Source organism: Lutra lutra, chromosome 4 (genome assembly GCF_902655055.1).
Source record: "Lutra lutra chromosome 4, mLutLut1.2, whole genome shotgun sequence".
Classification (NCBI taxonomy): Eukaryota; Metazoa; Chordata; class Mammalia; order Carnivora; family Mustelidae; genus Lutra; species Lutra lutra.
This window is the reverse complement of record NC_062281.1, coordinates 121,763,422-121,779,207: the sequence shown is the minus strand read 5'-3', so window position 1 is coordinate 121,779,207 and position 15,786 is coordinate 121,763,422. Positions and strand designations below refer to the sequence as shown.

The 15,786-nt window shown below is 38.9% G+C and overlaps 1 protein-coding gene across 1 annotated transcript in view; it reads right to left on the bottom strand.

Moving 5' to 3' along the window:
• Positions 1–660: 660 nt before the first annotated feature.
• LOC125099118 (guanylate-binding protein 6-like) overlaps positions 661–15,786 on the bottom strand; it is a 34,340-nt gene continuing 19,214 nt past the window's right edge. The window contains 10 exon segments of the mRNA XM_047728490.1: positions 661–910; positions 1,976–2,169; positions 2,477–2,579; positions 4,750–4,962; positions 5,652–5,932; positions 7,029–7,043; positions 7,046–7,273; positions 8,666–8,862; positions 9,064–9,173; positions 11,747–11,876. Of these exon segments, the coding sequence (XP_047584446.1) occupies positions 683–910; positions 1,976–2,169; positions 2,477–2,579; positions 4,750–4,962; positions 5,652–5,932; positions 7,029–7,043; positions 7,046–7,273; positions 8,666–8,862; positions 9,064–9,173; positions 11,747–11,876 (1,699 nt within the window). The 3' untranslated portion in view covers positions 661–682.

Here is a 15,786-nt window from a genome sequence, read left to right as displayed (position 1 = left end):
TTCTGGCAATTGAAAAACAATCATGGAGGTATCAACATTTTGTTTTTCCAGGAAATGCATATATACTACATTCTGGGCCTAAACATACTTTGAAGAGATGTACAGAAAAACAGGTAATGGTTCTTGTTCTCAGATGAACTTTACTCTTATTTGAAAACCAATACTAGACCCCATTTAGTTGCTCCTAGTCCAGGACTGCATTTTTTTTACTGGATCCTATGTGCCCTGTTTTAATAAGAAGACTGTGCATCTTTCTGGTATCTGGGTGTCACTGCTGACTTGGATCCTGATTGCAAGAGTCCACAAATGTCTGGGCATTCCCATTTCCCCAGGACGCTGGCTACATAGTACTCCCATGCATGCACATGTTCAATTTATACTACCAATTTATGTAGATAGATACTTAAATAATTGAATTAAGCAATCTTTTGTCATTTAAAGTGATGCCTCAGTGGATTTTATATATATTTACAATTTTGCACATGTATACTTCCTAAAAGTTAACACGCTATATCGAAGTATACATGCATTTATTCTATCTGATGTGAGTCAGTCACTGATATTCTCTTATAGGCAATTTTTATATTTAAAACTTTGCTGAATAAAAGTGAAAACCATGAGCACCAAAAATAGGCCAGAGGATATAGCCACAGGAGTATATAGCTCTCCGTTAAAAGGAGTGCTAATTCCCTTTAAATAGTGAGAACACACCTGTCACCATGCGATCAACAAATCTAACAGGGGCAGTAACTATTTTAAGAACGTCAAGGCCTAATCCCGTCACAGCTTGTGTGAACCAGGAAGTAGTGTCACTTTCAGTAGCATCAAGCCCAGATTTCAACTTCTTTATCTCTGCATCCATCCTCTCAGATTTCTCTCTAAATCCTTCATTGAATAGATCTTGTTGGACCTAAACAAAAAGTAAGAAAATAAAATTGTTAAAATTATCATTCTTTTCAAAAATTGCACTTCATATCCAGGAACATGGTCAAACTATCTATGCTTTTCTCCTAAAATTGCTCTTTTTTACTCAATCCTGAAAGGAGAATTTGGCATTGAGGATTATCTCCAGTCTTGCATCTAAACATTGAGAGGAAGCATAATTTAAAGCCTTCCTAATATTCACACAACATTAAGATTTTGCTAGGATGCTCAGCTTGATATGAGGACAAATGTTACACATTTCAGTCAAAAAACGCCAGTTAAAGGTAGCCTTGGTCTGATTGCACTAACTCTTAATCCCACTTGGGTTGGTATGGTCACCCAAATAATAGAAATGATGGGAACTTATAAACTCTTCTAGAAATCTATTATAAACATGTCCTGATGGACAATGAGAGAATTCCTCTCAATGCCATCTGATAACTTGGGTAAACTACCCACACCTGGAGACAATATAGCAAGTTTAGAAGCTATCATTTCCCTGTGTTTTTAAGTCTGTACATTTCTGATAGTTTTATGTCAACATAGATCTATCTCAAGGACTTCGGGCAGCAGTAGAGTTTCTGATAATTGTCAGTGATCTTGGTAAAGCAAACCAGTTGCTGCTCATATTAAATATGTATGGTTCGAATATCTATCTAATCAAGCCTCATGAGATCATTTTAAAATCCCCCAAATAGCAACTCAAATGCTATTTGTATTCTCCAAGGGCTTGGAGGGACCATACTCTTCTTGAACCCTCCAGAGTCAATGTACAGAGTGGAATCCAAAGGCTTCTTTAGAAAAGAAGGAGGAAGAAGAGGGGAAGGAAGAAGAAGAGAAGGAGGAAGAGGGGCTACAGGAGGGAAAAGAGAAAGGAAAGGAGAAGCAGAGGAAGAGGGAGAAGAGAAGAATTAAAAGAATTCAGGGTTTTAATAACTCACAAACGGTTAGTGACAACGGTGCTTCCTGCCATGAGCTCACTGTAGCCTTCTTTTCCCGGGGTACCAGAAGAAGGACCACCAAGCATTACCAAGACCATGGCTAGACTTACCTTCAAGTTATGCTCCAATATTGTCTTCTGTTCTTTTATTAGGTTTTCTCTCTCGTTCTCCAGTTTCTCTTTCAGTTGGTCTATGTTTTCCCAGAGAGTCTTTTCTTGAGCCTCCATATGCTGTTGCTGCTCCAGTAGTTTCTGTTTTAGCATCTTCTGTTCCCTCTCAGCTGCCTCCTTGCTGAGCCGCTCCTCTGCCCCAAGGAAAGTTTAGAGAGGGAAGAAAATTAAGCAAGGATTGATATCTATCTTTCTAAGTTCAGAGACAAAACCAAATTGGAAGAGAAGGTGGAAAATCTCTGAATTCTTCATGTCCTCACCATCGGAACCACATTTCAGAATATTTCGGGAAAGTCCCTGTCTGGCTGACATACCACCACAACTTTCCTTGTTTTTAGACTTAGCAGAGTTGTTCCAAGAAGAGGGAGCTCCTTGTTTTGCCCTCACAGACCTGCCTGAGGGCTGTACCCAACCTATTGTGAGCCAAGCCCTGCCCCATACCTGCTATGGCCTTCTCCCCATCAGTGAGGGCTTTATCTGCCTGCCAGATGGATTCCTCTATTGAAGCCTGTGACTGCAGAAAGCTCTGGAGGACCTCATTCGCCTGAGGAACCAAGAAGAAGCAAAGACCTTAGAGTTCCACTATGGAGATTAGTGCTGCAAAAACAAGTATGTCCATATAGTTTTTGCTTCATGCTTAAAATTCTACAGTTGCTCCCTACAAGGTGTCCAAGCTCCTTAGTGTGACCAGAGACTCTCCATAGCTCCTGCTTCCTGTCTCCCTCCAGGCTCTCCCCCAGTGCTACCTACTTTCTTCTATCCAGGAAGTTACTACTAATAACCTTTTTTTTTTTCTCTTCAGCATAACAGAATTCATTGTTTATGCACCCCACCCAGTGCTCCATGCAATACGTGCCCTCCATAATACCCACCACCTGGCTCCCCCAACCTCCTACCCCCTACTCCTTCAAAACCCTCAGATTGTTTTTCAGAGTCCATAGTCTCTCATGGTTCACCTCCCCTTCCAATTTCCCTCAACTCCCTTCTCCTCTCCATCTCCCTATGTCCTCCATGTTATTGTTATGCTCCACAAATAAGTGACAGAAATGCTCCACAAATAAGTGAAACCATGTTATTTATTATGCTCCACAAATAAGTGACAGATATGCTCCACAAATAAGTGAAACCATATGATAATTGACTGTCTCTGCTTGACTTATTTCACTCAGCATAATCTCTTCCAGTCCTGTCCATGTTGCTACAAAAGTTGGGTATTCATCCTTTCTGATTGAGGCATAATACTCCATAGTGTATATGAACCACATCTTCCTTATCCATTCGTCCATTGAAGGGCATCTTGGTTCTTTCCACAGTTTGGTAACCGTGGCCATTGCTGCTATAAACATTGGGGTACAGATGGCCCTTCTTTTCACTACATCTGTATCTTTGTGGTAAATACCCAACTACTAATAACTTCTAGTAACTAGTAACTTCTAATAACCTACTTCAGGGTTCCAGCCAGTCAGAACTGTGTTCAGTTCTATAAATCTGCAATCTCTAGTACTTTGATATATTTGCTTCTCACTGGGAAACATTGCCTCTAATTTGTGCCATTGCTCTCCTCTGTTATTTGCTGGCTTTAACTTTAAGCAAGTTATTTTAACCTGCCTGTGCCTCTCAGTTCAGATCTATAAAATGTTGACAATAAATGTAGACGTTTCTTAATGTTGTTTGAAGGATTAAGCTAAAAAATCCAGTGAAACAGCTTTATGTTATGCCTATAGGAAATGAGTCCAATATATATTAGTTGCATTTATTATTATCATTATTTTAAAATTATTATTATGTTTGTTACCACAAACTATGCAGCCCATTCTCTTTATTTAGTTATATTACTTTTTAAATCCAAGTATAGTTGACACACAATATTACATTAGTTTCAGATGTACAACAGAGTGTTTTGACAAGTTTATCTATTATCCTATGTTCACCACAAGTACAGCCAGCATCTGTCTCATTACATTGCTATTAGAATATCATTGACTGTATTCCTTATGCTGTGTCTTTTATTCTCATGACTTATTCAGCTTCATAACTGGAAGCCTGTATCTCTCACCACCCTTCACCCATTTTGTCCATTCTACCAACCCCTTCCCCTTGGCAACCACCTGTTTGTTCTCTGTGTTTATTGGTCTGATTCTTTTTGTTTGCTTATTCATTTGTGTGTGTATGTTTTAATATTCCACTTATGAGTGAAATCATATGGTATTTCTCTTTCTCAGTCTGACTTATTTCACTTAGCATAATATCCTTTAGGTCCATCTATGTTGTCTCAGATGGCACGATCACATCCTTTCTATGGCTGCATAACAGTGCACCATATGGAGACCATCATCACAGGTTGATATGTGTTATAATTTTGTATGCAGTTGTTTGTGTATTTGACTTCCTCTCTTACTTTTGATCATACTTAAGTACAATGACTCTAACTTGTAAATTGTCAGCACTTGGCATAGTCAATGCTGTGTTGTTGGATGAAGAAATGAGTAATTTCTGTTCCGTCTCTTGTGGATTTCAGAAATCCATGCTCTTTTTGGGGGGAATAGGCATTTCCACTCTTCTCAGGAGTAAATAGCAAATAGTGGACCTCAGAAGCTAAAACTGTCATGATATCCCCATGCTGTTGTCACCCACAACAGGGGCTGTGCTCTCAGATTATTTGGAGACCCCTTAGACTCTATTATGTAGGCTCCCCATGCTCCCCTATTCCTCACCTTCACTCCTTTCCTGGGCACTTGTGAATATTTCCGTTCAATACTTTCTTTTGCTTCCCTGTAGAGCTTGTATCCCCCAGGAACAGAGAAAGTTCCTGCTGAAATACTTTCCATTAGGACCTGTGACATCTCATCAAGCTTGGACTGGCAGTATTTAAGGGATGCCTCTTCATTCTGCTGCAAGAAATGCTCTTTCTTATCCTTTATGAGTTCCTACAAGGGGAAAGTAGAGAGATGTCACCTGAAGAAAGGAACAGAAACAATACCATTCCAAAGAATCTGGTAGAAGGATTGGTCTAACTGTGGTCCTCATGAGAAAAGTGTTCTTCTGGAGAAGGACATGGAATAAAACAGGAATCACAAGACTTGATTTACTCACAACCTTGAATGCTCTCTGCAAGACTCTGGGCAAGTTTCTTAAACTTCCTGGTTCTTCTGAAATGTTGGAGTTGTATTGCCTAATCTCTGGGGCTCCTTGCCACTGGAGCATTCAGTGATTTCATCGTCAATGATACAGTGATATAACAAGGAGCAATCTAAGTTGAAAATGACCTGGAATGAGCATCTGATAAGAGAAAATTTGCTTCGTGACAATGGGAGTACATCCCAGAAAGCAACCATGCTTAGGAGTGACTTTTGGGTGTTGTGGGCAGGCTTGGAATCCACAGAAGTATTCAGATCAGGAAGGTATCTATTGATTTTACTTCAGAGGTAAGAGAGACAAAGTGCTCCAGTTTTAGGAGGAAAGGAAAAAGAAAGAAATGTAGTCCTTTGAAACTCTCATGAGAATCTAGATTTCTTTATCTTTGAGTAAGACATGAGCCACCAGGTCAATAAAGGTAATTCTAGTGTTCATTCTTTAAAGGGAAGGGTCCTGAAGAATAATTACTAAGACACATTACCACAAGAGACTTCTGGAACTCCCGCTTGTCATCCTTGAAGGAATGCTTCATGAACACTGCAATGGCTTCCTTCTCACAGTCTTCATGCACATCCAGCAGCTCCTGAAGAGTGTCTGTGGGGAGTGTCACTCTCTGGGACATCTGCTCACTGTAGAGGTTGGCTGCCTTCTGCACGGCCTCAGAGTTCTCAAGCTGGGCTAGTGTTGTCATTGCGTTCTCCAGACAAGGCACTGCTCCAGTATTGATGGCATCCACATAGGTCACCACCAGAGTCTTCAGCCCTGAATGAGCCAGGATATTGAAAGGATAAATATAGAGTACTAGACTGAAGTCACAGGTGTGCACACATGCTCACACCCCACTCCCACCATAAGCACACAGCCCTGTGTCCTATCTTCACCTTTGTTTTCCTATTGACTCTTAATTTTTATGGTTCTCCAAGGCACATGGCTAAAATAATTTTTTTTTAAAGATTTTATTTATTTATTTTGACAGAGAGAGATCACAAGCAGGCAGAGAGGCAGGCAGAGAGAGAGGAGGAAGCAGGCTCCCTGCTGAGCAGAGAGTCCGATTCGGGGCTCAATCCCAGGACCCTGAGATCATGACCTGAGCCGAAGGCAGCGGCTTAACCCACTGAGCCACCCAGGCGCCCCTAAAATAATTTTTTGAAACTCTTTCCTCAACATACTAAGTGGTATCTGGAGAACATAATTTCCCATTAAAAAAATAAAAAACAAAATAGATTATACAGGTAGACAGAAGAGACAGGATAAATCGGATTATATTTATTCCTAATTCTGAAGCTTCCAATGGATTTTTACTGATTCCTGAGCTAATATTTATTTTTAGACTGCTCTAAATTCCTCAAATATTTTTTATATTCTTTTTGCAAATAACACTTATCAGGTAGGACTTCCCCGTGGAGGGGGGAATACAAATATTCCATTCTTATACCCAGTTAGTGATTTATTTTTGTCAGTGGAGGATTTTTTAAAAAAAGATTTTATTTATTTATTTGAAAAAGAGAGCAGGAGAGGGGGTAGGGTCAGAGGGAGAAGCAGACTCCCCGCTGAGCAGGGAGTCTGATGCAGGACTCAATCCTGGAACTCCAAGATCATGACCTGAGCCAAAGGGAGTCATTTAACCAGCTGAGTCACCCAGGCACCCAGTGGAGGATTTTTTTAGATAAGTAGATGCCATAGGTATCAGTGACAAAGTGTGTCATTTGGGAGAGGGATTTGTAAACCCCTAAAAGTGAGATAATTATAAAATATACACATCTCTTCATGGAGTAAGAATGTGTGTATACCTAGAATTCCATATAGAATCAAACAAAAATGCTATTAGGCCCCACAGAAATGGGAAAAGGAAACTCACGATTTCCAGTGACTGGACTCCCTCTCTGAGAGTCTTGGCCCTTGCCTGGGTGAGGATGTAAGAACAAAAATTGTTTGCTTGTGTCAGGAATTTAGGATCCAGTTGATGTTCAGGTATATTCTCAGTATCAGCTAGGAGTTTTGTGTCATTTACTGGCCGATCAAAGACAAAACACTTCCGTTTTGGAAAGAAATGCCTGATGCACTCTCTGAGTAGATTGGATGCTTGGATTTTGGAGTTGTTGCCTGAGGGATAGGAACAACAGATTACCTTGGGAACAGTCTTCAGGCAAGGGGGCTAATAGTTTGTATGACTAGGATTTTTATTCTTTGCGGTCTCCTTTGCTTGAAACACTTTTAACACAGACATTCAATACTTCCTTGAACAGCAAACTCATACCAATGGTAGCATTTTGGAAAGAAATTAGGGGAGACATATGATCCAGGTAAACGAAAGCTGTGGCTCATAACTCCAGACCTAAAAATGGTGGTAGAGTTGTCCATTAGATGTTTACTGAACGAATGGCAAAAAAAAAAAAAAAAAAAAGAAAGAAAGAAAGAAAAAAAAAAGTCAAGAGTCAAATGGAACTTTTTGGTCTAATGTAGAAACTGAGCTTGGGACCAAGAGCCACAGTAAAGGGATAACGGAGCAGTGTTAGGAACAATAGTATTATATATATTCGAACACTCTGATTATTGAAGGAAAATTTCTTTGATGCTAGAAATAATTTGCATAATGTTAGCTATTTTATTTCACAAAAACCGCAGAAGGGTAAATGTAACTAAAATGTAATTCTAGGATGTCACCGCTACTCTACAAACTCCTTGAGATAAAGAACTAGATATGACTTAACAGCGTTGCTTTTCTGCCTATCCAGTTTCTCATTAAATGTTTTCAGAAACTTTTAGTAGAAAACTAAAAGCAAGAATGAGTAAATCAGAATTGATCTTTCTCTCAAGGTTTAATGAGATCTATACCACTGTAAATGTAACCCATTAAAATAATTTATTATTTCAAAATTATAACATGATAAAAACATGGGAATTAAGAGAAAACTATGATATATACAATAAAATGCATATTCTGATAGTTATCAGAAATATTGAAAAGGTATAGATTGAAAAGGCATACTTCTTCAGGTTTATTTAAAACACATAGTCATTTTTGTATGTGATATATCTATATAGGCATTAGAAAATTATATCCTTCTTTAAAAAGATTAATATCTAACTAATATATTTTTATTGAAATATATTGTATATATAGTAAATGTTGATTTTCCTTATAATTTCATGCCTAATATGTTTTGGTTAGTTTCCTTCAATACGCAAGGACAGAAGCCAAAGTAAGGAACGGGTATCTGGTCTTGGGAAAGTTAAAGCACCCTTTGAAATCTGGTAGCTACATTAGCCATTGTTTAAAGAACAGATCAGTTTTGAATAATTTCATTCTAGCCTAGGCTCTGCTTTTCTTGAGTGAACTGATACTCCAGTTCTTAGAGCTTTTCAGCCCAACCTCAAGTAACCATTTCTACAAACTTCAATCTAGTCTTGAATATAAATACAAATGCCATCCCGAAGATAACTGACTGTGTTCAGCAGCTCCCACCACCCACTGCCCAGGCCATGTTCTAATACCTGGAATCAGCTTCAAGGCATTCTCCAGGTAATCATCTTCTGTGATAGGATGATCATTTAACTTCAGCTCCAGGGTAAAATCCCGTACAGCCCAGATAAAGTCTGGAAAGAAACTCACAAACACAGTGGAATCTTGTATTCCATCCTTTTCTGGGGAGGACTTTGCCCTGATTAGTTCTGTGAGCTCTGTCACATAACTAGGACTCAAGTTAAGGAAAAGCAAGTTCCCACTCATCATTCCCACTTTTCTCTAACAAAAAATTATTATAAACTCTCTCCTTGGCCCTGGGTCCCCTCTGCTCCACCAAAGGCAGCTAAGTGACAGGGAAGGAGAAACTAACTAGAACTCTATTCCCATCAACATAATGAGATGAGTGGTTTGGTCCCTGGAAGGATACTGCAGCTGCTCCAGGGCCTGGTGGTTGATGGTGCCCAGGCTGTTGTAGACAAAGGTGCTGCACAGAAGCACAGCCAGTGCAAAGATCCACGAGTCATTCTTAGGGTCACCCTAGAAAGCACATTGAGCAAGAGTTTTAGGAGTTTAGTCTTTAGAAATTCATTCAGACACTTCTTCTATCAGTCTTTTATTACTTTAGCTAACATACTTGCCATGCAAAGAAATAAGTTTGAAGACAGACATATATACAGATATCAACTTTGACAATTAGAAAGACATTTTTTTGTGATTGTGAGTCTTCCATATATAAAGAGATTTCAATATTGCAGAGGTTTCTTTTTCCTCAATTGGATGAAATAAAGTAACATATATAGAAAAACTAGTACAGTACCTGTGGTGCAATGGTGAGTGTTAGCATTTATTCATTCTATGTAGAGCTATATAAAATATACCAAAGTTGCTATAACTGGGGATTCAAATTATATTCAACTAAATTCAATATTTACAAATATTTACAAATATTTATAGGAAGCTACTGAATGTATCCCACTGCTTTTTTATTTAAGAAGCAAACTTGAAAATGGCAATAGTTACTTTCAGGGTGACTGTTTTAAAGTGGTGGTGACAAATATCCATAACAATGACTGTAATAAAGATGACAATACCTATAAAGATATTAGTAATCTTATATTTTAGTAATGTCCATAAGCAGTGGAACCTATAGCTGTAATAGAAATGATGATTTAGAATTTTATCAAGGAAGGCCGGAACTGTGGAACTTGGAGAAAGAGTATATATTTTGAAGGCTTACAGGAAGTCTTGAGCTGAGTGTTCAACTGGTCAAATACAGACATGAAGAAACACAGACTTCATTCTCAGCATGTCTCATGTGCATGTTGTTTCTTAATACATTTGTGTGTGTGTGTTTGTGGGTCTTAGATTCCACATATGAGTGAAGTCATGAGGTATTTGTCTTTCTCAGTCTTTCTCAGCTATTTGTCTTTCTCAGAAATAAGTCTTTTGACTTATTTCACTTAGCATAATACTCTCTAGGGCCATCCATGTTGTTGGAAATGGCATGATCTCATCCTTTTTTATATCATTGTAATATTATGTTGTGTATTTATACCACATCTTCCTTATCCATTTGTCTATTAATGGACTCTGAGGTTGCTTCCTTATCTTGGCTATTGTAAATAATGCTGCAGTAAACATAGATATGCATATATCTTTTTGGATTAGTCTTTTTATCTTCTTTGGGTAAACACCCACTAGTGGAATTACTGGAACATATGCTATTTCTATTTTTAACTTTTTTTAAAAATTTCTTTTCCGGGTTCCAGAATTCATTTTTTTCTATTTTTAACTTCTTGAAAAATTGCCATACTGATTTCTACAAATAAAAAAATTAATAAAAATATAAATAAGCACAGAATTTCTAACTTCTCTTTGGGCTGAAATAGAGAGCTACAGAAATTTAAATACCATTTCCAAGTAAGTCTAAAAGTAAGGCACAAAAGAAGAAATCATTCATGTCACCTATTAGTAGAAAATTAAAATACCAAAAATCCATCTGAAAATATTTTCTATAGAGCAAACATATGCTTTTGTAGAACCAGCACATTCAGAGGTATCTCAAACCCTTCCAGAATGCCCTTTGGATAGCTGGTGAACTTTACCAAAGGAAATGTAAACCCGAATATTAGCTCCAAACCTCAAATACACATGGCCATCTGGAAGATACATCAGACATACTTCTTCTTCTAGGAAAGAGTTGATATTTCTCCTCTTTCCCACCAAGGCACCCTTATGCTTCACATATGTGGTGCCACTGTGGTGTGCTGCCCAGATCAGCTTATAAAATTAAAGGACTGATTCCCCCAGCTAGTGGGAGTGCTGATGGAAGACAGCTCAAATGTGCCATTCCCTTTAATTAGAAAGGCTTCCAGAGCAGCCTTTCCATGATTTATCAACACTCTTGTCCCAACTCAGGATAACTCAAAAGAGCTCCCAGCCACAGAACACCCATGGAATTGACAGAATTCAGCAGTTGCCTTACAGTGCAACTTCTTCCCCTGTCCCAACTTTCTTCTTTCCAATCATATTTTATTAAATCTGACTGCATATATGTGGTCTTCTCAACTGGACTAGTTGCTTTGAGGGCAGGAGTTTTACTGCAGTGACTTGCATCCAGAGTACTAAGCCAGAAGACTACAACTCAGCTATTCATTAATTATTTCTCAAATTTATTTTTAAAAAGATTTTATTTACTTATTTGACAGAGAGAGAGAAAGAGATCACAAGTAGGCAGAGCAGCAGGCAGAGATAGAGGGGGAAGCAGGCTCCCTGCTGAGCAGAGACCCTGATGTAGGGCTCGATCCCAGGACCCTGAGACCATGACCTGAACTGAAGGCAGAGGTTTAACCCACTGAGCCACCCAGGCACCCCAATTATTTCTTAAATTTATTCAAATAACTCACCCAGTGCCAAGAAATAAAATTTTATCTAATGTACCATGATATCTTACCTAGAAGTGAGATTCAAACAAACCAGCATGCCTTATTTACTATAGTTGGAGTTCAGATTTTGTAAATAGATCACAGCAGTTAAATCACAAAATAATCATGAAGAGGTAAGGAGCAAATCCAGAATAAAAAGGATTTATCTGTAACTGTCTGCCTTACCTTTTCCACATCACCCAGGCCTTCAGTATCCAGAAGGACCAGAGTGTGGTTTAGCTTGCAGGGGTGAGGCACACACCACATCCAGATGCCCTTGGTTTTAGACTGCACTGTAGAGCCCAGAGGGAAACCTGCAAACAGACAGGAGAAGGCAACATTCAGTGACAGGAGATTCACCCAAGCAGCCAAAAGGTACGAAGTCACACTTTGGGAAATGTAAGTACCCCAGTATATAAAATGGTTCTTTCTTGATTTCATCAAGAGTGTCCTACTTTGTGTCATCTCTTTCAAGGAGGAGGAGATGTTAAACATGAGAATGATGCCAGGCAATGGCTCAAGATGGAGACAAAGGCATTCATGAATCAGGAAAAATAACCATCCATGAGCATTTTGAAAGAATAGTGAGGCACAAAGTCAAAGAGCAGTGTATTAAAGATAGACATGGGAAAAGGAATAGTGGGAAAAGGAAATTGACATCATATGTTTTGCCAAAGTGATAAAAAAAAAAAAAAAAAGAGGGGAAGAGGGTTGGTAGCTACAATGATATGTGAAATCCAGGAAAAACTTTTTTTTTTTTAATTTTTTTATTTTTTTCAGCATAACAGTATTCATTATTTTTGCACCACACCCAGTGCTCCATGCAATCCGTGCCCTCTACAATACCCACCACCTGGTGCCCCCAACCTCCCACCCCCCACCCCTTCAAAATTCTCAGATCGATTTTCAGAGTCCATAGTCTCTCATGGTTCACCTCCCCTTCCAATTTCCCTCAACTCCCTTCTCCTCTCCATCTCCCCTTGTCCTCCATGCTATTTGTTATGCTCCACAAATAAGTGAAACCATATGATAATTGACTCTCTCTGCTTGACTTATTTCACTCAGCATAATCTCTTCCAGTCCTGTCCATGTTGCTACAAAACTTGGGGATTCATCCTTTCTTTCTTTCTTTTTTTTTTTTTTTTTACAGCTTTATAAACATATATTTTTATCCCCAGGGGTACAGGTCTGCGAATCGCCAGGTTTACACACTTCACAACACTCACCATAGCACATACCCTCCCCGATATCCATAACCCCACCCCCTCTCCCAACCCCCTCCCCCCATCAACCCTCAGTTTGTTTTGTGAGATTAAGAGTCACTTATGGTTTGTCTCCCTCCCAATCCCATCTTGTTTCATTTACTCTTCTCCTACCCCCTCGACCCCCCATGTTGCATCTCCTCTCCCTCATATCAGGGAGATCATATGATAGTTGTCTTTCTCCGATTGACTTATTTCGCTAAGCATGATACCCTCTAGTTCCATCCACGTCGTCGCAAATGGCAAGATTTCATTTCTTTTGATGGCTGCATAGTATTCCATTGTGTATATATACCACATCTTCTTTATCCATTCGTCTGTAGATGGACATCTAGGTTCTTTCCATAGTTTGGCTATTGTAGACATTGCTGCTATAAACATTCGGGTGCACGTGCCCCTTCGGATCACTATGTTTGTATCTTTAGGGTAAATACCCAGCAGTGCAATTGCTGGGTCATAGGGTAGTTCTATTTTCAACATTTTGAGGAACCTCCATGCTGTTTTCCAGAGTGGTTGCACCAGCTTGCATTCCCACCAACAGTGTAGGAGGGTTCCCCTTTCTCCGCATCCTGGCCAGCATCTGTCATTTCCTGACTTGTGAATTTTAGCCATTCTGACTGGTGTGAGGTGATATCTCATGGTGGTTTTGATTTGTATTTCCCTGATGCCGAGTGATATGGAGCACTTTTTCATGTGTCTGTTGGCCATCTGGATGTCTTCTTTGCAGAAATGTCTGTTCATGTCCTCTGCCCATTTCTTGATTGGATTATTTGTTCTTTGGGTGTTGAGTTTGCTAAGTTCTTTATAGATTTTGGACACTAGCCCTTTATCTGATATGTCATTTGCAAATATCTTCTCCCATTCTGTCAGTTGTCTTTTGGTTTTGTTAACTGTTTCCTTTGCTGTGCAAAAGCTTTTGATCTTGATAAAATCCCAAAAGTTCATTTTTGCCCTTGCTTCCCTTGCCTTTGGTGATGTTCCTAGGAAGATGTTGCTGCGGCTGACGTCGAAGAGGTTGCTGCCTGTGTTTTCCTCGAGGATTTTGATGGATTCCTTTCTCACATTGAGATCCTTCATCCATTTTGAGTCTATTTTCATGTGTGGTGTAAGGAAATGATCCAATTTCATTTTTCTTCATGTGGCTGTCCAATTTTCCCAACACCATTTATTGAAGAGGCTGTCTTTGTTCCATTGGACATTCTTTCCTGCTTTGTCGAAGATGAGTTGACCATAGAGTTGAGGGTCCATTTCTGGGCTCTCTATTCTGTTCCATTGATCTATGTGTCTGTTTTTGTGCCAGTACCATGCTGTCTTGATGATGACAGCTTTGTAATAGAGCTTGAAGTCCGGAATTGTGATGCCACCAACTTTGGCTTTCTTTTTCAATATTCCTTTGGCTATTCGAGGTCTTTTCTGGTTCCATATAAATTTGAGGATTATTTGTTCCATTTCTTTGAAAAAAATGGATGGTATTTTGATAGGAATTGCATTAAATGTGTAGATTGCTTTAGGTAGCATAGACATTTTCACAATATTTATTCTTCCAATCCAGGAGCATGGAACATTTTTCCATTTCTTTGTGTCTTCCTCAATTTCTTTCATGAGTACTTTATAGTTTTCTGAGTATAGATTCTTAGTCTCTTTGGTTAGGTTTATTCCTAGGTATCTTATAGTTTTGGGTGCAATTGTAAATGGGATGGACTCCTTAATTTCTCTTTCTTCTGTCTTGTTGTTGGTGTAGAGAAATGCAACTGATTTCTGTGCATTGATTTTATATCCTGACACTTTACTGAATTCCTGTACAAGTTCTAGCAGTTTTGGAGTGGAGTCTTTTGGGTTTTCCACATAGAGTATCATATCATCTGCGAAGAGTGATAGTTTGACTTCTTCTTTGCCGATTTGGATGCCTTTAATTTCCTATTGTTGTCTGATTGCTGAGGCTAGGACTTCTAGTACTATGTTGAATAGCAGTGGTGATAACGGACATCCCTGCCGTGTTCCTGACCTTAGCGGAAAAGCTTTCAGTTTTTCTCCATTGAGAATGATATTTGCAGTGGGTTTTTCATAGATGGCTTTGATAATATTGAGGTATGTGCCGTCTATCCCTACACTTTGAAAAGTTTTGATCAGGAAGGGATGCTGTACTTTGTCAAATGCTTTTTCAGCATCTATGGAGAGTATCATATGGTTCTTGTTCTTTCTTTTATTAATGTGTTGTATCACATTGATTGATTTGCGGATGTTGAACCAGCCTTGCAGCCCTGGAATAAATCCCACTTGGTCGTGGTGAATAATCCTTTTAACGTACTGTTGAATCCTATTGGCTAGTATTTTGGCGAGAATTTTTGCATCTGTGTTCATCAAGGATATTGGTCTGTAGTTCTCTTTTTTGTTGGGATCCTTGTCTGGTTTTGGGATCAAGGTGATGCTGGCCTCATAAAATGAGTTTGGAAGTTTTCCTTCTATTGCTATTTTTTGGAACAGTTTCAGGAGAATAGGAATTAGTTCTTCTTTAAATGTTTGGTAGAATTCCCCCGGGAAGCCGTCTGGCCCTGGGCTTTTGTTTGTTTGGAGATTTTTGATGACTGTTTCAATCTCCTTACTGGTTATGGGTCTGTTCAGGCTTTCTATTTCTTCCTGGTTCAGTTGTGGTAGTTTATATGTCTCTAGGAATGCATCCATTTCTTCCAGATTGTCAAATTTGTTGGCGTAGAGTTGCTCATAGTATGTTCTTATAATTGTCTGTATTTCTTTGGTGTTCGTTGTGATCTCTCCTCTTTCATTCATGATTTTATTTATTTGGGTCCTCTCTCTTTTCTTTTTGATAAGTCTGGCCAGGGGTTTATCAATCTTATTAATTCTTTCAAAGAACCAGCTCCTAGTTTCGTTGATTTGTTCTATTGTTTTTTTGGTTTCTATTTCATTGATTTCTGCTCTGATCTTTATGATTTCTCTTCTCCTGCT